General features: G+C 57.7%; 8 protein-coding genes across 8 annotated transcripts; 4 read left to right on the top strand and 4 right to left on the bottom strand.

Annotated features, from left to right (window-relative positions):
• Window positions 1-767: 767 nt before the first annotated feature.
• Window positions 768-2,663, bottom strand: B0I36DRAFT_235115 (glycoside hydrolase family 13 protein; the record flags this gene model as incomplete). The annotated part of the gene is made up of 2 exons (XM_046149375.1): window positions 768-989; window positions 1,044-2,663. 2 exons carry the CDS (start codon window positions 2,661-2,663, stop codon window positions 768-770), a joined length of 1,842 nt encoding a protein of 613 aa, XP_046017675.1.
• A 1,854-nt stretch (window positions 2,664-4,517) lies between these two features.
• B0I36DRAFT_235603 (general substrate transporter) lies at window positions 4,518-6,207 on the top strand (the record flags this gene model as incomplete). Its single annotated transcript, XM_046149410.1, has 2 exons — window positions 4,518-4,625; window positions 4,687-6,207. The coding sequence occupies 2 exons, from the start codon at window positions 4,518-4,520 to the stop codon at window positions 6,205-6,207; spliced, it is 1,629 nt and encodes a 542-aa protein (XP_046017674.1).
• A 121-nt stretch (window positions 6,208-6,328) lies between these two features.
• B0I36DRAFT_502 (uncharacterized protein) lies at window positions 6,329-7,214 on the bottom strand. The gene is made up of 2 exons (XM_046162972.1): window positions 6,676-7,214; window positions 6,329-6,564 (listed from the first exon to the last, which is right to left on the bottom strand). Exons 1-2 carry the CDS (start codon window positions 7,060-7,062, stop codon window positions 6,451-6,453), a joined length of 501 nt encoding a protein of 166 aa, XP_046017673.1. The 5' UTR covers window positions 7,063-7,214; the 3' UTR covers window positions 6,329-6,450.
• Window positions 7,215-8,196: 982 nt separating this feature from the next.
• B0I36DRAFT_357023 (uncharacterized protein) lies at window positions 8,197-8,774 on the top strand (the record flags this gene model as incomplete). Its single annotated transcript, XM_046157735.1, has 2 exons — window positions 8,197-8,372; window positions 8,480-8,774. 2 exons carry the CDS (start codon window positions 8,197-8,199, stop codon window positions 8,772-8,774), a joined length of 471 nt encoding a protein of 156 aa, XP_046017672.1.
• A 1,766-nt stretch (window positions 8,775-10,540) lies between these two features.
• Window positions 10,541-11,620, top strand: B0I36DRAFT_234102 (histone-lysine N-methyltransferase; the record flags this gene model as incomplete). Its single annotated transcript, XM_046149273.1, has 2 exons — window positions 10,541-10,585; window positions 10,646-11,620. 2 exons carry the CDS (start codon window positions 10,541-10,543, stop codon window positions 11,618-11,620), a joined length of 1,020 nt encoding a protein of 339 aa, XP_046017671.1.
• Window positions 11,621-12,456: 836 nt separating this feature from the next.
• On the top strand, window positions 12,457-13,800 carry B0I36DRAFT_343479 (uncharacterized protein; the record flags this gene model as incomplete). Its single annotated transcript, XM_046156163.1, has 3 exons — window positions 12,457-12,459; window positions 12,569-13,579; window positions 13,678-13,800. 3 exons carry the CDS (start codon window positions 12,457-12,459, stop codon window positions 13,798-13,800), a joined length of 1,137 nt encoding a protein of 378 aa, XP_046017670.1.
• Window positions 13,801-14,409: 609 nt separating this feature from the next.
• On the bottom strand, window positions 14,410-16,807 carry B0I36DRAFT_426270 (uncharacterized protein; the record flags this gene model as incomplete). The annotated part of the gene is made up of 2 exons (XM_046162386.1): window positions 14,410-16,476; window positions 16,607-16,807. 2 exons carry the CDS (start codon window positions 16,805-16,807, stop codon window positions 14,410-14,412), a joined length of 2,268 nt encoding a protein of 755 aa, XP_046017669.1.
• A 133-nt stretch (window positions 16,808-16,940) lies between these two features.
• B0I36DRAFT_308972 (adaptin N terminal region-domain-containing protein) lies at window positions 16,941-20,669 on the bottom strand. Its single transcript, XM_046152071.1, has 4 exons — window positions 19,889-20,669; window positions 19,413-19,833; window positions 17,342-19,337; window positions 16,941-17,277 (listed from the first exon to the last, which is right to left on the bottom strand). Exons 1-4 carry the CDS (start codon window positions 20,191-20,193, stop codon window positions 17,126-17,128), a joined length of 2,874 nt encoding a protein of 957 aa, XP_046017668.1. The 5' UTR covers window positions 20,194-20,669; the 3' UTR covers window positions 16,941-17,125.
• Window positions 20,670-20,793: the final 124 nt, after the last annotated feature.

The raw sequence follows: 20,793 nt of genomic DNA, 5'->3' as shown, positions 1-20,793 counted from the left end.
GTCTGGCATAAGCACGCGCTGAAGCAGGTACGGCAGAGATGGTGATGTTACGACACGCTTGTTTCTCTGGCCAGCCATGTACTTTCAATAATGCCAAAAAGACCTTTGATACCCCTTTCATTTGAGGCGTCTTATCCTTGCCTTGATTATTGTTGAGTGACTTGACTTGAAGTTTGTTCAAACAAGCCTGAATGTCCGTCGATAAACGGGTGTCTTGACCTTGGATCTTAGGCATGTTTGATCTGGTCCATGCTGATGAGATCTTGGAATAAACACGAATTTACTTTCCGGCTACCTGACAAATAAGTCGGCGAGGTTAATGGGCAGACACGGGCGCTTGCGGGATATGTGCTAACCAGGCATGCATGTGATACGGCTTTAACTTTGTCATGGGTGGTGGCGACATGATTGAGGTTGACGATTATGAATGCTCGAGGAAAAGATGTGGGTGGGAGTTTCAATACAGTCTAATCGAGAGTCTTACATGTAGCAGTTTTCATGGTATCTTCCAAACAATACAAAGAACACAACTTGTCCCTCAATGGAAAAGAAATGCAGAAGCCGACATAGAGCGTTGGGAAATGACCAGAAGAAAGAAACCACAACCCATCCCTCCCTTCCGGCCAAAGGAAAGTCGGAACCCTCTTATTATCAGAACCAGCCGAACATAACCTGGCGACATTCGTCTTCGATCTCGCGTCCTGTCTCTCTCTCTCTCTCTATCATTCCCAGCCGGGCGGGCCCGTTCACTTTGCAATGTTCAACATTCACTTACTCGCGCTGCTGCTGGAGGAGGAGGAGGAGATGTACAACCTGCCCTCCCAAGGCTCGAGCACCGTGGCATGCTGGTTAGCCGCCGCGGAGGCGGGCACGGGGGACGTGGACACGGTGAGGGACCAGGGCTTGCTGTTTGACGAGGGGCTGGCGTGCGGCAGCTCGGGCAGGGAGAAGGGCTGATTGTCCGAGGAGAAGTTGAGCACGACAAACGCCTTTGTTGCTGCTGCTCCTGCTGCTGCGGTGCCGGCACCGGCGATAGTGTCAACGTCCTTGGCGGTCTTTGTGTAGGAGAAGAGCGTCTGGTTGGGCATGTCGAGCAGCTCAAAGTCGCCGTGCACCAGGACGGCCTGCAGCTGCTTGCGGACCTTGAGCATGCGCCGCCAGAACTCGAGCACGCTGGCGTCGTCGCCGAGCTGGGCGGCGACGTTGATCTCGGTCGGGGACAGGTCGTGCGTGCGCATCCAGGTGTCCGGGTTGGCGGAGAAGCCGGCCTGCGGGTTCGACGAGTCCCACGCCATGGGCACGCGGGCGTTGTCGCGGCTGAGGTGCTGCATGGCGGCCAGGGCCGCGGCGAGCTGGGCCTGCTTCTCGGCCGGCGTAGTGGCGGCGGAGGAGTCGAGGCGCTGCTCGACTTCGCGGTAGTAGTTTGTCGACTCGATGTCCTTGTACTCGGCGAGCGGCCACTCCTTGGGCACGTTGACCATGCCGATCTCCTGGCCCTGGTAGATGAACAAGGTTCCGGAAAGGGTCGTGTTGAGCAGTGCGAGCATGCGGCCCGAGGCGACGCGGTGCTCGGGCGCGTCGCAGCCGAACCGGCTGACCGACCGGGCCTGGTCGTGGTTCTCCATAAAGGCCGTTGTCCAGGCGTCGGTGCCCTTGATCAGGTGCTGGGTCGACTGGATCGCCCGCTTGAGGTCCGGCAGCTGCCAGTTGTGCGGCACCGTCGCGTACTTGGAGTCCACGCCGAAGCCCACGTCCACCACGTCGAACTGGAACACCATGTCGAGCTGCTTCTCGGCCGCCGAGACATACTTGAGCACCTTGCTCAGGTCGGTCGTGTGGGGGAGCTCGCCGACCGTCATGGTCGTGCCGTAGGGGGCAAGCACCGCGTTCATCTCGGCCAGGAACTCGTGCATGCGCGGGCCGTTGCAGTACTGGCTGTCTGCGCGCTGCCACTCGACGGCCGGGTTGGCCACGGGGGCGTCCGGCAGGCCGGGGGTCTTGGAGTACATGTTGACCGTGTCGATGCGGAAGCCGTCGACCCCGCGGTCGAGCCAGAACCGCATGGCCGAGTCGTAGATGGCCCGCCGCGTCTCCTCGTTCTCCCAGTTGAGGTCTGGCTGCTGGGACGCGAAGAGGTGCAGGTAGTACTCGCCAGTCGCCTCGTCCCAGGTCCACGCGCTCCCGCCAAAGTTGGACCGCCAGTTGTTCGGCGGCAGCCGCTTCCCCGTGGCGGGGTCGTGCCGGGCCGGCTTCCAGATGTACCAGTCGCGCTTGGGGTTGTCTGTGGACGACCGGGACTCCTGGAACCAGGCGTGCATGTGCGAGGTGTGGTTGATGACGAGGTCGACAATGATGCGCATGCCGCGGGCGTGACAGCCGTCAATGAGCCGCTGCATGTCCTTGAGGTCGCCGTACGGCTTGTAGATGGCCTCGTAGTTGGAAATGTCGTAGCCGAGGTCGTACTGTGGGCTGTCGTACATGGGGCAGATCCAGACGACGTCGATGCCGAGCTCGTCGAGGTAGTCGAGCTTCGACGTGATGCCTGCCAGGTCGCCCATGCCGTCGCCGTTGGTGTCCATGAAGCTGGCGGGGTAGACCTGGTAGACGGCGGCGTTCTTCCACCAGGGCTGCTGGCTCGAGCCAGAGGTCTTGGTGACTGTCATCCTAAATACAAGATTGTGTTGTGAGAAAGAAGGGATGGACGGCCGAAATGGGGGACTTGAGAAAGCGGGAGAAGGGACAAAGAGATGAACACTGATGAACACAGGACACGGAAAAGGAAGACGAGGGCTCGAGACAGGCTCAGATATATGCTCAGAGAGACCGACTTCTCATAACCACACCCCGCACAATTGTCTCTTGTCAACTACGGGGACGCTGATCACAAGGACTCACAGAGGGGCAGCCATGAGGGGGAGCTTGACGGCAGGACTGCCGAGATAACAGACATTTGTCGAATCACAGGCAATGCTTGGCCCCAGAGGGAGGAGAATTCACAATCGGAAGCGGAGTGAGGGCGGAGTCTGGTTACACGCAGACGGAGAATGAAAGTCTGGCAGCCCGATCTGATAGGGCATCCCCAGATTTGGGTTCGCTGAAATGTTCGGGAGTGGGACTTCTCCAGGTTGGAGAAGCTGGTGCAGGGATCATCCAGCAGGGGCTGCCCCTGCTCCCGCCCAGCAAATACAGCGATTCGTCCAATGTCGGGCCGCTGTTGAGTCGCGAGTTGCTGATTGGCAGACTGTCGGCCCGAGGCTGAAAAGCTCCACGAAGCCATCCCGTGTAAGTGCCGCGCTGCGTCACCACTCCTGCTTCAGCTCAGGGGTCAGGTGATGATGCCTCTCGAGCTATACGATGGCACAGCCTCGATGTCGGCCCGAGCAATATTGCCTTGGACTTTCTTTTTTGGTTTTCCATGATCCAATGGCTGTGGAACCGAGACTTTTGTTGCACTAGATCCTCCGTAGTGGCAGACTTTAGTCACGGGGTCTCGTCTTGGACTTTCACTGTGCATGCATGACTGATGTCTCGACCTGCTGGTCAAGGCGAGGCAGACTCGTTGTGTGACTCTTCAGAGCCGCCATCTATTGCGTTTGTGACTCGGCGGACGAGTGTTTGGTGTTCGTGTGCACGTTGCAGTCCGTTGATCCAGAGGTGCAATGCGCCATGGAGTCATTCGAATGAAGGCATCCGGTTCCGCGTGCATTAGCACTTGGGACACATGGGACCACGGCCGAGCAGTAATTCCGCGATTGTTCTCGACGTTCTCGACGCCTTGGTGTGATTCGTTCCATCTCGGGCCGGTGTCTCTCTGTGTGGTGCCGGCTCCTCTCTCGGCGCGACAATAGCCAAGCACGCACACCCATTGCACACCTCGCTTGGAGGTGGCACGCACCGGCTTGGGTTGCTGTTTCCCCAACTGAGCAGGGGTCTCCCCGCATCGCACCACGACGTCCCTCGAGCGCCTGCTCTGGCCCTTTGCTCGCACAAACTCTAATATCTTGGGCCCAGTGCCTGACGTCGCCCAGCCAGCCCTCGCCAGAATCGACCACGAGCTAATGGAGCGCAAAACACGCCCGCGCTAGCACTACGCCACTGCCCGCGACCCCGTCCGCTCCCCCACAGCTGTCCGCCCTCTGGCCACCCCAGATCCTGTACTCCAATGTCTTGGCCAACGACGACGACAACCCAGCCGCAATGGCCTCTGCCAGACCCTCCATAGTCCTCAACGCCATGGCCTGTTCTTCCTCCCTGCCCCGGTAGCATCACGTCCTGCTCCATGCCTATATAGAGTCCCGCCATCGCCCTCCTCTGGGGCGAACATCACTCCCGGCATCACTCGCATCCGCAGCATCCTCACACTTGGAGCCTCACTCCGCTCTCCTCCTTGGCCACTTCTACCTCTTTCCCCCTTAAGACTTCCTCGCAACCAAGTCTTCAAGATGTCGCCTCTCGGCCTCCACCCCAACTCGGAGGACATCGAGGTCGTCCACGTCCCGCAGGAGGCCGTTCGCAAGATGTCGACAGTCCCACATGCTGTCGAGAACATGGCAGATGCCGCCCAGGCTACGGCCATGGAGCATCAGATGACCCTGAAGCAGGCCTTCACTGTCTATCGCAAGGCTGTAAGTACTGTGTTCTGGCACTGCACTATCAAGACGTCAAGGCTAATTCTAGTATTCTTAGGCCCTCTGGTCACTTGCCCTTGGCACCTGCATCATCATGGAGGGTTTCGATCTCATCCTCATTGGCAGCCTCTTTGGTTATCCCGCCTTCCAGCGCAAGTTTGGCCAGCTTCAACCAAACGGCACTTATGAGCTCACGGCTGCATGGCAGTCGGGCCTCTCCAATGGCACTCTCTGTGGGCAGATCGTCGGCCTGTTCGCTGCTGGTCTCCTCTGCGACAGGTTTGGCTTCCGCAAGACCATGGGTGGCGGTATCGCTATGATAACGGCTTTCATCTTCTTCCCGGTATTCGCGCCCACCATTGAGATTCTTCTTGTCGGTCAAGTCCTGCTCGGCATCCCCTTTGGCGTGTTCCAGACCTTGGCCTGCACCTACGCTGCAGAGGTTTGCCCGACTACTCTGCGTGCCTACCTCACAACCTACACGAATCTCTGCTGGGTCATTGGTCAGATTCTTTCGTCTGGCGTTCTCCGTGGTCTTCTCTCCCGCACAGACGACTGGGGCTACAAGATCCCTTTCGCGCTCCAGTGGTTCTGGCCCATCCCAATTGCCGTGTTCCTCAGCTTCGCTCCCGAGTCACCTTACTGGTACGTGCGCAAGGGCCGTATCGAGGATGCCAAGCGCTCGCTCCAGCGCCTGACCGATAAGTCGAGCATGCCCGAATTTGACAGCGACCAGGTGGTGGCCATGATGGTCTACACCAACAACATGGAGAAGGCCGCATCCGAGGGTACAACCTACTGGGACTGCTTCAAGGGCACCGACCTGCGCCGAACTGAGATTGTGTGCGTCGTCTGGGCCATCCAGACTCTGTGCGGCTCGACCTTTATGGGAACCTCCAGCTACTTTTACCAGCAGGCCGGCCTCGACGTGAGCAATGCCTTTACCATGACTCTGGTCCAGTTTTGTCTCGGTGGTCTGGGCACGGTCTTCTCCTGGGCTCTCATGGGATGGTTTGGTCGCCGCACGCTTTATCTGGGGGGCCAGCTCATCATGTGCGCCCTCCTTGCCATCATCGGCTTCCTCGCTCTCATCGACCGCTCCAACACCAATGCTCAGTGGGCCATTGGCTCCATGCTCCTGGTCTACACCTTTGTCTACGACTGCACAGTCGGCCCTGTCTGCTACGCGCTCGTGACGGAGCTCACCTCGACCCGGCTCAAGGTCAAGACTGTTGTCCTCGCGCGCAACCTGTACAACGTCACCGGCATCGCCACCAACATCCTCACTCCGCTGATGCTGAACCCCACGGCCTGGAACTGGGGTGCCAAGGCGGGCTTCTTCTGGGCTGGCTCTTGCGCCCTGTGTGCGCTGTGGACCTTTTTCCGTCTGCCGGAGCCCAAGGGCCGCACCTACGGCGAGCTGGATGTGCTCTTTGAGGGCAAGGTTGGCGCGCGCAAGTTCAAGACTGCCGAGGTCGACGAGTTTCCCTCGACCTCTACTTTAAACTTGGAGAAGGTCTCGAGCGATGTCAGTGGCAAGGCTGAGGGCAATGCCAACGTGCACGTCGAGACCGTGTAGGCTATTGAAAGATTATTTTTGTGTTTGAGATCGGGGTTTCACTTATTGGCCGAGGAGGATTCTAAGGGCGTGCAACAGAAGGACCTGTACTGTACTAGACCTTTTCCACTCTAGGGCTCTTGTTCAGATTCATGATATTTACGATTTTCCATGACATTGGTTCTATCTGCAATGATTTATGCTTGTGAAACGCTTCTTACGTTTTGCGCCGACCAAGCCGCACTGACGAAATGTGCACGTCACTCAGATGATCGGGAGAAGGGAGTGATGCACGCGAGCGAGAGGCAAGCTTGAAAGAATTATGGCTTTGGTGCTTTGTTTTCGTCGTCGCTTATCATTGCATGGTGAAAGTGCTCGCTGCCTTTTGGTAAGTGGGACGTGGGAGAGATTTAGTATGCAAAAAAGAACAATAGACCGGCGGGAAAAAGCAACTTGTGAGCTTAGGCCTGACTAGAAAAGGGGACAGACAAGAAAGGGTGCGTGAGTAATCATTATGCTGGCATGTGTGCTTTTGTGTTCGTCGAGTATTTTGTTTCTGGATGGGTGGTGCGATGCCGTGACAAGTCCTGGTCTGGGTGGGCAGCACGTCGGGATGCAACTCGTCCATGAGGGTGGCATTGCATAGTGTATGCAGAAATGAAAAGTTGTCCAGTGTAATGCTAGGCGAGCTGCGCTCTGTGATATTCGAAACGAACAAAGACAATACTCCATTAGGAGGAGGTCGCTGTAATTACTCGTCACTCTTCCTATCAGGTGAATCCGTGGATTTGTGCAAAGGGTTTGTGATTGGACAGTGACCCCGCATATGCGGGTGTTACTGCTTTGTATGTAGGCCTTTCCTTGGAAGGGGTGCATGCAGGTGGCACTTTGCTCAGGATTGGCTCTCCAAAAAGAGCGACCAGCTGCGCTAACCTGGATTGGGGATTCGGGGGGCTGGGCTGAAGCCGGGGAAAGGGGCCCATTGCCGAGCCGAGCTACTCGATATCCGCGACGTGAGTTTTACACCTTGCATGTTGCAGGTCTTGTTGTCCTCGACGTGCCGCTGTGCTAATTCTGGGAACTGAGCAGGACGGAAAACAAAACAAGAGGGAGTCTTGGGACGCTGATCCTCTGGAGGACTGGCCAACGCGTGCCGCCCGCTGGACCGCGCGTCGTTGTCAGAGGGTCGTCCGAAACGGCTTGGCTGTCTGCCCAGTGGTCACAGTACGTGTAGAGAGAGAGCCAGAGGGTCGGACATAACAGAGCAAGCTGCACCCCACAACTCACAGGCCCGGGCCATGCTTGTTGCGGCAAGGCGTCTCACCCCACAGCCCGGGACAATTAGGAACACCTCGGGTCTCAGGTTCGTGACTCTCATTGCTGGCACGACCGTTATTAATACTCGCGGAAGGCCCTCCCCGGGAAGCTGGCTCGTGCTGGCGTGTCTCGTGTGTGTGTGTCCTCTGAAGTCGGCGCAGATCCAGAGATCTTGTTTGAAGCTATTTGGGGATCTCGGCAAGAGAGAGATCACGGACCAGGCCCAAAGCACAGTATCCCCTTCTGAGACGCTGTCTAGAACAACTGCCGACTATCGAAAGTGCCACCCCAGTGTCCAGCAGCACATCACATGCGAAGCACCCGACGACTACATATTCCAGCCGCCTGCCTCCAGCAAGGGACAGACTCGGCCAGCACGCACGCACTCACATCCAATCCAGCCACCCAAATAGAAATCAAATCACCTCACAAGCAGTCGACGCAGAGCCGGCATCCACAGTCGCACGATCCAACGGCCCATCCCGCAGCCCATACCTACACCTGCACCAACAGACACCCCTGCCCACTCCCCCAGATCACACGACATCTTTCGACGACATCCCATCTGCTCGGGTCCCCACACCATTTGCACAAGTTACTTGGTCACTCTGCTGCTGCTCCTTGGACATTCAATCCTCGCCAATCATCCTATAACCTCAAACGAGCAAGACGACAAAGCAACCACCGTCACCCATGAGCTTCCTCCTTAAAACCGCTCGTGGCGACAAGACTACCACCACCACCACCGCCAACCACACAACCACAGCAGAGAAGATGCCCTCCACATCAAGGCCTTTCTCGACCGTGTCTCCCGTCCACCCAAACTACCTCCCCAAACTACACAAGTCCGGCCGCATGGAGAAGAAGCTGTAAGTCCATGAACACATCCCCCCCGGGCACACGTTGAAGATTTTTGTCACCTGTCCGCCGCTTCTCAACAAGACTCAAGCTGCTAACAGACATTTCGGGGAAACAGTGCAGCAGCAACAATAGCAGCCCTCGGCGTGGGCTATGGCGTCTCAGCCCTGATGAACAACCAGCTGCACTACTCTGCCGACGACACGGCATCTTCCTCCTCCTCATCCTCCTCGTCGGCATCGTACCACTCGGCGACGGGGGCCAGCTCGTCCTCGCACCGAGAGCAGCAGAAGCGCCGCGAGATGGCCATGCTCGACGCCTACGGCGACCGGGGCTCGCTCGAGGAGCTCGAGGCCGCGGTCAATGCGTACGCGAGCCAGCAGGCGGAACGGGAGCGCAAGTCGAGGAAGTGAAGCGGCACACGGCACACATACACCTATGTGCACCGAGTTGTTGTTTTGGTCCCCCACCCTTTCTTCATGACATGGGGGCCCCGGGTCATGACGGACATTATCCATTACCTGGGAATTTAAAAAAGGGCCCATGACGATGGGAGGAAGGAGTTTTAACCGGCGTTTTTGTATTTTTGGGGGGCACTTCTTTGGGATCCTGGGTTTCCATGGGCACAGCGACGCCCATTTTTGTTTCGGTCTGTTCGGTCTCTTTCCCGCTTCCTTTTGGCAGGACTGTCTTCGTCGCTCCAGCTACACACTACACTGCAGAGTACACGGCAGAGAATACCAAACATGCGCACCTCTCCAAGATGAGAGGGGGCGGCATATCACCAACTTTGACTCTTGTGCGGCTTTTCCATGAAAAGGCCAAGTGAAGTGACTGTGGCCAGCTAGCTTTGGCTTTCTCTCTCTCTCTCTCTCTCTCACACACACACACACACACTGCGTTACATGAGACACAACATGTGTATAGTGCATTACCTCCCGAGGCAGGACTGCCAGCTCACAGCAAGTCTGCCGTAAGTCAGGCGGGCACGCAGGCAGACAGGCAGGCAGGAAGGCGTGAGAGACGTGGCTTGGTGTGGTGGTGGTGGTGGTGTGGTCGGGTGGCAATGCCTCGCACCGGAATTGCAAGCCACGCAGGCGGGCGGCTGGTCAGTCAGCACACCCCAACAATGCCATCAAACTGCGGGGTGTTGTTGCGAATGGAGAAACGGGTGAAATGGCATGGCATGGGATGGGGGGGGGGGCATTATTAAGTTTCTCCTGCATCGATCTGCCCGTGTTGGTCCAACGTGCCGCTTGGCGGCGGTCAAAGGTGACGCGGTTATGCATCTCCGCATATGCACACGGGGCATACATTTCCATACTAGTGTAGGTACTATTGATAGGTGCGTCTTAATGGAGAGAGAGAGAGAGAGAGAGCCACGAATCGGCAGTTGGGAAGCTGGGAGGGTGAGCTCACTGTGAGGGGAAGCAGGGGAGGAAAGGACCGGGAACAGTCAAGGTGCAAGCAAGTATCCACATGATACCTAGCTTCAAGACTTCAAGACTCACCAAGGCCAGGCAGGACGAAGTGAGTTGAAGACGTAGAAAGACAGCATGTCTGTTGTATCGACTTGGCATGATGGCCAAGCGCTGCAGGCTCGATTTGCCTTAAGGCAGGCAGGCAGGGCCGGAGCCCCACTTCCTTGATGGTGGCAGTAGGTTTACAGTCAAAGGGCAGCCTTCTGAGGCTGAGGCTGCATATTCTTTGGCCAATTCCTCCTTGGGCACGTCTCACCAGTCTTCCGGTGGTATGGCAAAGTCACGTTCTGTTAGAGGTCAGAGACTAGCATCGTTCCCGCAGTCCTGTGGTTGCCGACGAGTGCCTGGTTCCTGATCAGCAGCGTCCCCACAACTTTAGAACGGCACAAGCGCAACTACTGTAATTATGGGGCGGCGGCACAATTGGAGTGCCGTTTGTCTGCTGCAACAACCCACAAGGGATCTACAGACACGATAGCCGCACATCTTAGACGCGTTTGCTTCACTTTCAACATTCCGACTTAGTTCAGTGCACGCAACCACTGAGTACACACGCTGATATGAGGATCGTGGATCAAGACATATAATTCCGCCAACAAGGTGCAGGGTCAGAAAACACCCGAATCTTCTTCTGTCACCAACGCCCCTTGAGCCAGAGGTGGTGGCCTCTGAGGTGGCCGCAGCCGGGCAAACGCACAATGGAGGAGGCCGCCAGAGCACACTTCTTCTTCCACGGCCAACAGGTGGGTCACCAGTCCATCACCATGAAGCCATTCTGCAGATGCTCACTACAGATAAACCAGGGTCGCGAGGAGGAAAAAGCCGCCTGCCACGCCTGCCAGATCCGCTCCTTCCAAAACAACCAGGACCACCCCGTCACCCTCGTCAACCACGAGGACAATGCCAAGCTGGACCCAGACTTCCGCTTCGTCGACGCCTCCATCCTCGGCGAGGGCGTAGAGCCCAGTAGGGATGGGTTTCGCTCCGGCTGCGACTGCCAAGAGGGCGAGGACTGCCAGTACGGCTCCTGCGGCTGCCTCCAGGACGTCGACAACGACAGTAGTGACGAGGACCAAGACCACGACGGGGACGATGAGCATGCCAGACATTACCGTCGCAAGGCGTACTCGTACCACTCCCACGGCAGCAAGGCTGGTCTTCTCCGCTCCAAGATCCTCGCCACCCGCCAGCCCATTTACGAGTGCCATTCCATGTGCGCGTGCGGGCCAGACTGCCCGAACCGCGTGGTCGAGAGGGGACGTCAGATCCCCCTACAGATCTTCCGCACCAAGAACCGTGGCTGGGGCGTCCGGAGCACCGTCGACATCAAGAAAGGCCAGTTTGTCGACAAGTACATGGGCGAGATCATCACGTCGGCCGAGGCCGACCGCCGGCGTAACGAGTCCCACAAGGCCGAAAGCAAGGATGTCTACCTCTTCGCGCTCGACAAGTTCTCCGACCAGGACTCGCCCGACGAGCGGCTCCGCGGCCCGTCACTCGAGGTCGACGGCGAGCACATGTCTGGCCCCACGAGGTTCGTCAACCACTCGTGCGACCCGAACATGCGCATCTTTGCGCGTGTAGGGGATCATGCTGACAAGCACCTGCACGACCTGGCGCTGTTTGCGATACGGGACATCAACCGAGGGGAGGAGCTGACCTTTGACTATGTCGATGGCGTCGAGGACGAAGACAATGACGCCCTGGATCCGGAGAAGCAGAAGGACATGACGAAGTGCTTGTGCGGGAGCGACAATTGCAGAGGCTTCCTGTGGTGAGGGACAAGGGAGCAACGACAAAGGCTCCGCTAAATTGCTGAGAGAGTGAGAGAGTGTGTGATGGATTTCACGAATCATATCTAAAGCGCACCAAAAGATATGCCACAGACAGGATCTCTATAATACTCTTAATGGCAGCCAGTCGCTTGGCTTCGGCGCAAGCCATTAAGTGACATGGGTCATGCCAGTCTTCATGGCATGTAAACACCAACCCCGACAAGGCATTCGCATAAAAGCCAAACATTCAGAATGAATACCTATGTGAATCTATATCTCACGAGTTCACGATAGCCCTTGCCAGGCCAGCCGTGCAGGCTTCCCAACCAAACATCCAAGTGGTTGTCTGCCGTCCTGCAGGTGGCTTGCAGGGGTGATGCTGGGTTCTTCCCCCTGACTCCACCATCTTCCAATGGCATGCTGCCTGCCCCAACCTTGAACGTCTCGAACCACCACCTCTGTCGATATTTCTTTGAGCGCATCGCTCTTCCTCTGCGAAACGGCGCAGGAGACCACGTCATTCCACCTCTTCGCTGCTGATTCTCCGTCGCTCTTCAAGCGTCATCTGGACGCGACTGCGCGGGGCAGCTTGGCACCGTATCGCAGCGTCATTCGCGGAACGCCTCTCGTGTCTCCTACCTCAACCATCGAGAGCTCGCCCCTCTCCTCCCTCCGACTTTCGGCGCCCAATTTCCGACCTGAACAAGAGCGACCATGACCACGGCGATGGGGCACACCTCCCGCAATTGACCTCTTGTTGCTACGATTCGACCTGAACTCGCATTTGTCCACGAGCATACCGGCTCGGCCAACAATCGCGACAAGCCAGCCAGCCAGCCATGGTACGGGCCCCCCTTTGTCATCCCACCCACCCGTTAATCCCAAGCCCACATCCAACATGTCAGCAAACACATGTCATCAAAGCTGACGGCAGACTTCGCTTTTGTATAGGGCTGCTGCTTCTCTAGGCCGGCAGGGCCCAATGCGCCCTACCCCGGCGGCGCGACCTCGCCCTCTGCGCGCGCAATCAACTCGCAGCCCGCGCTCCACGCCGTGCCGACCGACGACAGCAGTGCCGGCTCTCGACGAGCAGCGGCAGCTGCTGGTGCAACGGCATCATCATCATCTCCAGCCTCGCCTACCACCTCGGCCCACCACCGGCCCCGTCGGCGACGGCACCACCACCACGACAACGAACCGCCGCTGTCACAGCACATTGACAAGCCCCTGCGCCTGCACCAATGGGCCGCGACGGACCGGCCGTGGACGCGCACCGCGCTCGACACGGAGCGGACCGAGTTCTTCGACACCCGGGTCACGGGCCGGCCGGAGGTTTGGCAGGTGATCAAGGTGGCGCTCGAGGTCCTGTGGGACGCTGACCGGGCGAAGCGCAAGGCGGAAAGGACGCGGCAGCAACAGCACAGCCAGCACGCCACGGCGTCGGCGGCCCCCGGGGGACAACACGCACAAACAGGGGATGGCGCAGCGGAGGAGGAAGACACCAGGAGTAAATCCCAGGACGAGACCACGGTGGAAGCGCTCGCGACCGCGCAGGGCATCCTCAAGGCCGCAGAAGTCACCCTGCCGACCGGGAACCTGGCCAACGGCGTCTATGATTCACTCGGAAACTACTACCCTCTTTCAGAGTGGATTGTCTGCGACCCGGTAAACGTGGCGGAGGACAGCGGCAGCAGCGGCGATGCTGCTGCTGCAGGAAAGTCCAGCAAGCACGGCGGTGGCGGTGGCGGTGGCGGCAACAACGGGGAGGAAAACCCCAGTTCGGACGTGGACGAGGAAGAGGCCGCGCGCCGCCGGGAGGAGAAGGGTAAAGGGGTCGCTGTGGTTAAGGACTTGGTTCCGGTACGGGCAAGGTTGAGCGAGAGCGGGCGCGATCTCGTGATCCGCGTCGGCATGAGCGAAACCGTGCGCAGCCTCGCGCGTAAGATTACCGAGGAATCAAGCGTAAGTGTGGGCGCGTTCTATTCTCCCCGTGCAGTTCTGCATCTGCAGCCGTCAACCGTTCAAAGGGTAAATGCTGACACGACAAAAACCCAACCCAGTTACCCTCAAACAAGCGCATCCGAGTTGCCTACATGGGCAAGATCCTGAGCGAGAACACGCCCCTCGAGGACCAGGGCTGGCAGAAGGGCCATATTGTTAATGCCTTTGTTTTTAATCGTTGATACCCCCCCTCCCGTTCCTTTTCATGCCTTCGATCCCCTTCTTACTTGCTACCACTTTGCGTTTCTTGGTTGGCTGTGTTGGCGGCTTGGTCGCCAACTCATTCGCACGCCCTTTCCATGATATATACCTAGCTTCCTTTTCATGACCGATGAAGCCATTGCTTTCGCAAATGGATTCTCGGCGTCTCTTCACCATCCATCACCGCGACGGTGACGCTTTCGCATTTCTTCATCTTCACTTTAGCGCATTATGGCGGCAGTCACATCTATATTCTTTCACGAGCAGACGAGCATGACTCATCAATGTAATTCAATGCAAATTGCTGGACCTTGAAAAAAAGTCTCTGTCGCAGCTTTCGGGCTGTCTGTTGTATATAGGAACCGAGAGTATTCTTTGGCAAGCGTCGTCAGAGAAAAAGGCTCTTTGAAATACGAGCAATTACCCGAATGATTATCCTCTTCCCAACGTCCCGAAAAAGGATTGTGATCACCTATTATCTCCCATGGAAAGCGAGATACCTCCGAAAAGAAAAATGTCAAAGGTGGAACTTTTTGTTTGTCGTTGTTGATGAAAGCACACAAAACCACATTCACTTTCATTTTTCTCTCTCACCCGCTGCGCTGAACCGCGCGAACCAGCGCAGCCTTGTCGGCCAGGATCCGGCCCTGGACCTCGTCGAGCCCGGCAAAGTCGCGTAGGAAGTTGTGCAGGAATTCAAAGTCGTCGAAGCGCTGCCTGCGTTCTCGTTCTTGATGCTGTTGTTGTTCTTGCTCCTGTTGCTGTTGTTCTTCTTTCCTCGCCCTGTCTTCACCTCCTGCCACCGCCGCCGCTCCCACTGCTGTTCCCGGAGATGATACTGACACTGGCACTGGCGATGACGACGACAACAAGTGCGGCACGGGGACATGGACGATGACGTCGGCGAATGTGGTGGTGATCTCGAAGAGCTTCTGGATGATGCCGGTGCCGTGCCGCTCTACGTACTGCCGGCCGAGCTGCAGGATCACCGCGCGGAGCTGCTGGGATAGGCGCACGGGGAAGGAAAGGGACATTGGCGTGGCTTCTGGTGCGGTGGTGGTGGTGCTGGTGCCGGAAGTGGCTTGTGGTGATGAACCTGGCACTCCTTCGTGGTTGTAGCCGTGACCGTGACCATCCGCACCAGCAGAAGCTGACGACGACGACGAAGATGTCAGTACGCAGTGCGACAGGGCGAGCTGCCACAGCAGCGTCAGCATCCACTGCCGTGTGACGACGAGGTCTGCCTGCTGCAGCGTGCTCAGGGTCGCCCAGTTCTCCGTGGCCAGGTTGGCGCTGGGGGAGGACTCGCTGGTGGCGGCGGTGGTGGCGGCGAAGAGATCGTCGGTTGGGTGAATGATGTTTCCCAGGGAATAAGGGCTACTACTACTGGCTGCTGGCCGAGGCTGCAGCATAAAGTCCAGGCTGTCGAGCTGGCTCTTCTTGGCCTCGATCCACTCCCTCGTCACGGCAGAGCCAGACGGCAACGACGGTGACGATGATGATGCCAACGCAGCAGTTGACGAGGAGGATGACGACGACAATGTTGGCGACACGCCGCGCCAGTGGCTGACAAAGTCGTGGTCAATGACGCAGAACATCTGGATGAGGCTCTGGAACCCCTCGCGGATCTGCACCGGCAGCGTCTCGTCGTCCACCGCGACCGAGCCCTGCAGCGGCTCGAGGACAATCGGGTAGTACTCGATGATGGCCATGAACCGCTCGTGGATAAATACCAGCCAGTACAGGCGCTCCCGCTTGGCCTCCGCGGCTCTCTGCCGCCGAGACTCGTCGGTCTGAGCTCCTCCTCCTGCTGCTGCTGTGCGCTCCTGGAGGCTGCGGGCTCGAGTCCTGCTGTCGATCCGGAGCACTTGGATCAGGCTGACCGCCTCGCGCAGCATGAGGAACGCTTCTTCGTGCCGCTGGAACGCCATGAAGCAGATCTCGAGGAATATGTTGGACATGATGAACGACTCGGCCAGCAGTGGCCGCACGCCGCTGCCGCAGCCACTCCCACCACCACTGCCAGCAGCTTGCTGCTTCTGCTGCTGCTGTATGCTGCTGAAGCAGGGCGCGCTGAGCTGGCTCCTGGCGTACACGGCAATGTCCATCAGCCGCTTCAGCTTGGCCGCCTCGCGCGGATCAGCCCTCCAGTCCGGCTGGGTGAGGTTCAGCGTCGCGGCGCCGAACGCATGGACGAGCAAGAAGTCAAACGGGTCGTCGTGCATGGCCCCGATGGCGGCTCTGACCTCGGACGCCGTGACGACCGGGCTCACGCAGTAGATGTAGTCGTCGTACGGCTGGACGAGGGCGCTGAAGAATGCCTGGTCAAACTCGGACTCGAGTGCCATCATCATGGCAGAGCCTGCGCCGGCGCCGGGCAGCGGCTTCTCCGGCGGCGACGAGAGCGGTATCGAACCCGTGCCATTGCTGCTGCTCACTGGTGCTATACGAAGACCGCAGCCCCTGGAGACCTCTGGGACAGCATTCTCACGTACGCCATGGCGCTTGAGGCGCGAGATGACCGACCCCCGGCCAGCCTTGGCCCGGCTCTTGGAGGCGGCGTCGCTGGTCTTGTATATACAGCGGAGGTTCAGGTGCGCGCACTGCTGGCAGCCAGAGTGGTTGCCGTTACACTTGACCTTGCGCTCGCGGCAGTTCTAAGAGAAGCCATCGACGCCTTGTGAGTCGCGGGATGCTGGACACAGTGGGAATGGAGGGCGCCGACCTACCTCGCACGCGCGGAGCGCTCGAGCGGTTGCACGATTGTTTGTGATTTCCATGCATTACTTGGCCTGCTGGTCTGATGGAGTGGAGTGGTGGTCGAGGTAAGTGGAAGAGTTCAACGGCGAGGGGACTGGACTGGTTGTTAAGGTTTCGGACGATGTACGTGGGCGGTGCTGTATTGATGTGATGCTCCAACAAGCCGACTAGACAACCACGATCGTCCTGGCTCGAGGGGCATGCTTGCAGTTCAATACCAGACGACATTTTCATCCATGACAAGCCCGCACACCCTTCGGGGCTCGCTTTCCCATCGTGAGAAAAATGTGGTGTTGAGCACGCTATTCAGCACATAGCCTGCTGTCACGACTGAAAATCTCTGCTTCACATGCCGCCTTACTCAATGGGCCCATCTTATGATGTGCAACTATTATTCGTGATCATCTCAAACTTTTGAGCTCTAAGGTCCTAGCCGGATAACAACCACCCGCCAATGCACCCGCAGCGTTCTTTTTGCCCGCCAGCCCAAAGGTCAAGATCTATTGCTAGGAATCCATAAGTCGTGATTCCAGAAGCACAGGCGGCTTAGGCGGCCGCCGTGCCAATCTTGTTCAACCCCTTCAAGGACCCTAGACTCAGGGCCAGACCTTGTGACCTGCTTCTTATCCTGACAAATCCTGTAATGGGCCCGTTCTCTCCCTCCATTTCGATGCTGAGGTTGGCTAACGCGTCCTCGCCTGGGAGTGAAGTTAGCGTCCATTCTCGGTCTCAGACGGCACCAAATCAAATCAAAACACTTACCAAAAACGCTCTTGGCGTAGAGGTTGGCACTCAGGAACTGGCAGTCGCCCTTCATACTGGCCTCGGGGGTCAGACAGTTCATGTTTGTGCACGCCATCAACTGTTCCAGGAAGTCGCGTAGCGACTTGGCCTTGCTGTTGATATTGACCTTGTTCTCCCACTCGAACTCGGTCCACATGGTGCGGAACTGCGTCTCCGTGCAGGTCGCCGGCTGGATATAGTCCATGATGTCGACATGGAGGTCGTTCAGAATGACCACGTTGGTGTCTGTGCTGTGTGCACCGTCATATACCACGTTGCCGAAGATGACACCGGTGTCTGTCGACGATACCTTGATAGTACATTGGACGTTGTGGAAATCGTGGGGTCCCAGATTCTGAGTCGTCGGGCGCTCAACGACCTTGAGGTCACCCAGGGTAGCAAACTCCACAGACAGGTTTTGCAGCGTCTCTGTTGTCTGATTGACCAAAAGCACATCGAGCACAATATCGAATTGGTGCACCTTGACGTAAGCCTCCGCATAGACAGGATCCGAAAAGCCGGTCAGCTGGACGACGCGGCTGAGCTTGGAGCTGAGGTCCTCAGACACAGCATCGCCTCCCGTAGCCTTGTCCAGATCGAGCTGGACATCGTCAGCACCATCACCAGCATTCTTCTTGGAAAGTTGGCGGAACTGCACGACGTCGTCAACCTGGACAGCAGTCTTGGCCTTCTCGAAGGCCGCCTTAGCCGCCCGCTTGCTCTCCTCCACGTGGACCATGGCCCGGAACGCCTTGCGGGTGTCGTCCAGGAATACAGTCTCGAGTTTTGAGTCGAAGAACTCCGCCAGCGAGCGGACACAGGACATGATTCTGTCGACAGAGTCCTCATCGATCGGCGCCTTGACAAATTGGGATTGACCAACACGAATGATCGACACCATGATAAGCATGGCTTCCGCCTTGAGCGCGTTGGTTCTCGCCTTGTCCGAAGAGAGTTGAGCATGGCGCATGACAAGCTTGGTCAGAGCGGCAGCCAGAACAGTGGCCAAGTAGTAGTCGCCGTCCAGGATCAGCTGGCGCAGAGGCGGCTTCTGCGCAGACTTGACAGCCTCGAGCTTAGCAGCGGCAGCGGAAGCGCTGGTCAGCGCTGTCTCAGTAGCGTAGGTGCCGTCCGCCAACACCTTCCTGGAGCCAGTCGGCGCGGCAGGCTTCGAGTGGCCGTTGACCTGGTCCTTGTCCGCATCCTCGCCATCGACATGGTCAAGCAGACGCTGTTCCGAGGAGAGAATGGGAATCTCGCCCAAGCTCGAACGAATGCCTCTCCAAGCGTCACGGATGTCCTTCTCCTCCAGAGAGTATTCACCGACAATCCAGATGATGCCGCGGTAAACCTTGCCAGCACGGACCTCGCCAAGCGTAGCGACCAAGCGGGCGACAATCGACGGCCGCAGGGCGGGGAACTTCTCGACAACCTCCTTGACGAAGTTGATGACATCGACAGCCGAAGTGTTGCTGAAGTCGGCAATGAAGTCCATGAGAAGATCGACCACACTTGCCGCCACCTCGGAGAACTTGATGGCGCACTGGTGAATCGAGTGAATCAGAAGTTGCCTGTATTCGGCGTTCTTCTCGTACTCCTGGTCGACGGTCTTGGAGAGCTCCTTCTTGAGCAGCAGAACGACCTCCTCCACGTTCTTGCTCGACACCATCTCCAAAGCAATAGAAAGCGCCTTCCGTCGCACGTCGATATCTGTACTAGAGAGAACGCGCAGGATCTCCATGATAAGGTCGTCTAGGATACCCTCGTTTTTCTGCCGCAATTGATCTACACGGTCCAGAACGATCAGCTTAACGTTGTTGTCGGCCTCCTTGATGCTGAGCTCAATGAATTTGGCGGCAGCAGCCTTGACGGCCACGGGGTTGCTCGTCAGTGCTGTAAGAGAGGAAGCGGCCTCGTAAACGACAGTCGAAGCACCAGCCTCCAAGAGGTCGAAGATGAGTCTCAGATACCGAGCCTAGAGTGTGGTTAGCCCAGTCAGTGCTCTGATGTGCATAAAAATGCCATATCCAGGCGGCTGGCAACGACTTACCTTGTTCTGGGAGTTCTGGACGGCATCTTTCCGGATGAATTCGAGCTCGACCAGCTGAAGCAATTCCTCTGCGTTGGGCACGCTCTCGAAAACAGTGCTCAAGTACGCTAGAGCTCTGTCGTGGTCGATGTTGGCCAGGGCAGCAAATGCGTTGCGCTTGCACGTGGCATCGCTCTCTCCTTCTAAGAAGGTCGCAATGAGGTCGGCCGCGTCTGGAATGAGCGATTCTGAGGTCTGGAAGATGGACGAGATGGCGAAGACGGCGTTCTTGCGCACATAGGCGTGGCGATGTTCCAAGCAGGACCGAGCAGACGACAGACAGGGCTCAATCAATTCGGGTTCCCGGAGCTTGCAGAGGAATCGGAGAGTGTTGCCCCGGATATACTCGTTGGGGTGTTGCAGGTCGTTTCTAATACCGTTGCTGTGGAGGTTGTGTAAGCTGGGATCGGCTGTGCGTCTGATCAGGGAACACTTACCACACCAAGATCATCTCTTGCTTGAGCTTGCCATTCGAGTCCAGCTTGGGACATATCTCGTAGTAGAAGTAGAGGAGCTTCTTGAGGGCCTTGTGCTTTGACGGCATGACGAATCGGATAATGTGCATGAGGAGCTGGGGCATCGGATCGCCGTTGAGCATAATGGTCAAGATGCGCTTCATTGTCTCGCACTTGGACTCATCGGTGCCCTTCTCAAGCTGGTTCTTGAGGTCGTTGAGCGAGGGAACGTCGGCCGTGTTGTCCTGGTGTACAAGACTGTACGCATTTTCGAGGAAGGTGGTCATGGTGGTTGGCGGGGTGGCAGCTACGTTGCTGCCAGCTCGAGTGTGAAGTGGGCGAAGACAATGGGCGGGACGTGTCGATGTCTATCTAGAACTCAGGGCGCGTGGTGAAGCTGGTGGAGTTTTACAACAGCGTGCTGCGAATGCAAGACGCCACTCGACTCGAATTGCCAGCTGTTAGAAGGGGGGTGGATCGTCGATATGCTGCAATGCACAGGCAGCTCGTGGTGGGCTGACGCAAGATAAAGTAAGGACGAATGGGCGTGATTAGGGAGCTCGAGCCGGACCGCAGGTGACGATGCGATCCTGCATCCCTCGGGCGGTGGTGCGTGGGAAGTTCGGGTCTTGAGGATCGCGGATCAGGGGCGAGGCGGTGATGTTGGCGAGGAGGGACAGGTCGCCAATATCGCTGGAGGGCCAAATTGTCCAGACGGGAGTCGCAGCAGTCGCAGGGCAGGACCCCACTGCAGGTTGCATACGGGCCAGTTAGGGATACGTAGCGCAACTGAGAGGTCTCTGGCGGACCCCCTTGTGCCCAAGAAGTGGTGCCTGCCCGCACTTGCACGCTGGGGCCAGCTGGCAAGGGGCAGCCCCAAGCAGAGC

The sequence above is a fragment of the Microdochium trichocladiopsis genome, assembly GCF_020744255.1.
Source record: "Microdochium trichocladiopsis strain MPI-CAGE-CH-0230 chromosome Unknown B0I36scaffold_1, whole genome shotgun sequence".
Taxonomy (NCBI): domain Eukaryota; kingdom Fungi; phylum Ascomycota; class Sordariomycetes; order Xylariales; family Microdochiaceae; genus Microdochium; species Microdochium trichocladiopsis.
Note: the sequence above shows the minus strand (reverse complement) of the source record. Positions and strands in the feature narration are given on the sequence as shown.

What these genes read in the sequence shown, in the direction of transcription:
- B0I36DRAFT_502 (XM_046162972.1), bottom strand. Translation starts at nt 7,062, where the DNA reads ATGCACCCCTTCCAAGGAAAGGCCTACATACAAAGCAGTAACACCCGC. An exon ending in TTACTCACGCACCCTTTCTT is followed by an intron (nt 6,565 to 6,675) that starts GTCTGTCCCCTT and finishes ACCAAAAGGCAG; the next exon opens with CGAGCACTTTCACCATGCAA.
- B0I36DRAFT_308972 (XM_046152071.1), bottom strand. Translation starts at nt 20,193, where the DNA reads ATGACCACCTTCCTCGAAAATGCGTACAGTCTTGTACACCAGGACAAC. An exon ending in CAAGAGATGATCTTGGTGTG is followed by an intron (nt 19,834 to 19,888) that starts GTAAGTGTTCCC and finishes CAACCTCCACAG; the next exon opens with CAACGGTATTAGAAACGACC. An exon ending in TCCAGAACTCCCAGAACAAG is followed by an intron (nt 19,338 to 19,412) that starts GTAAGTCGTTGC and finishes ACCACACTCTAG; the next exon opens with GCTCGGTATCTGAGACTCAT.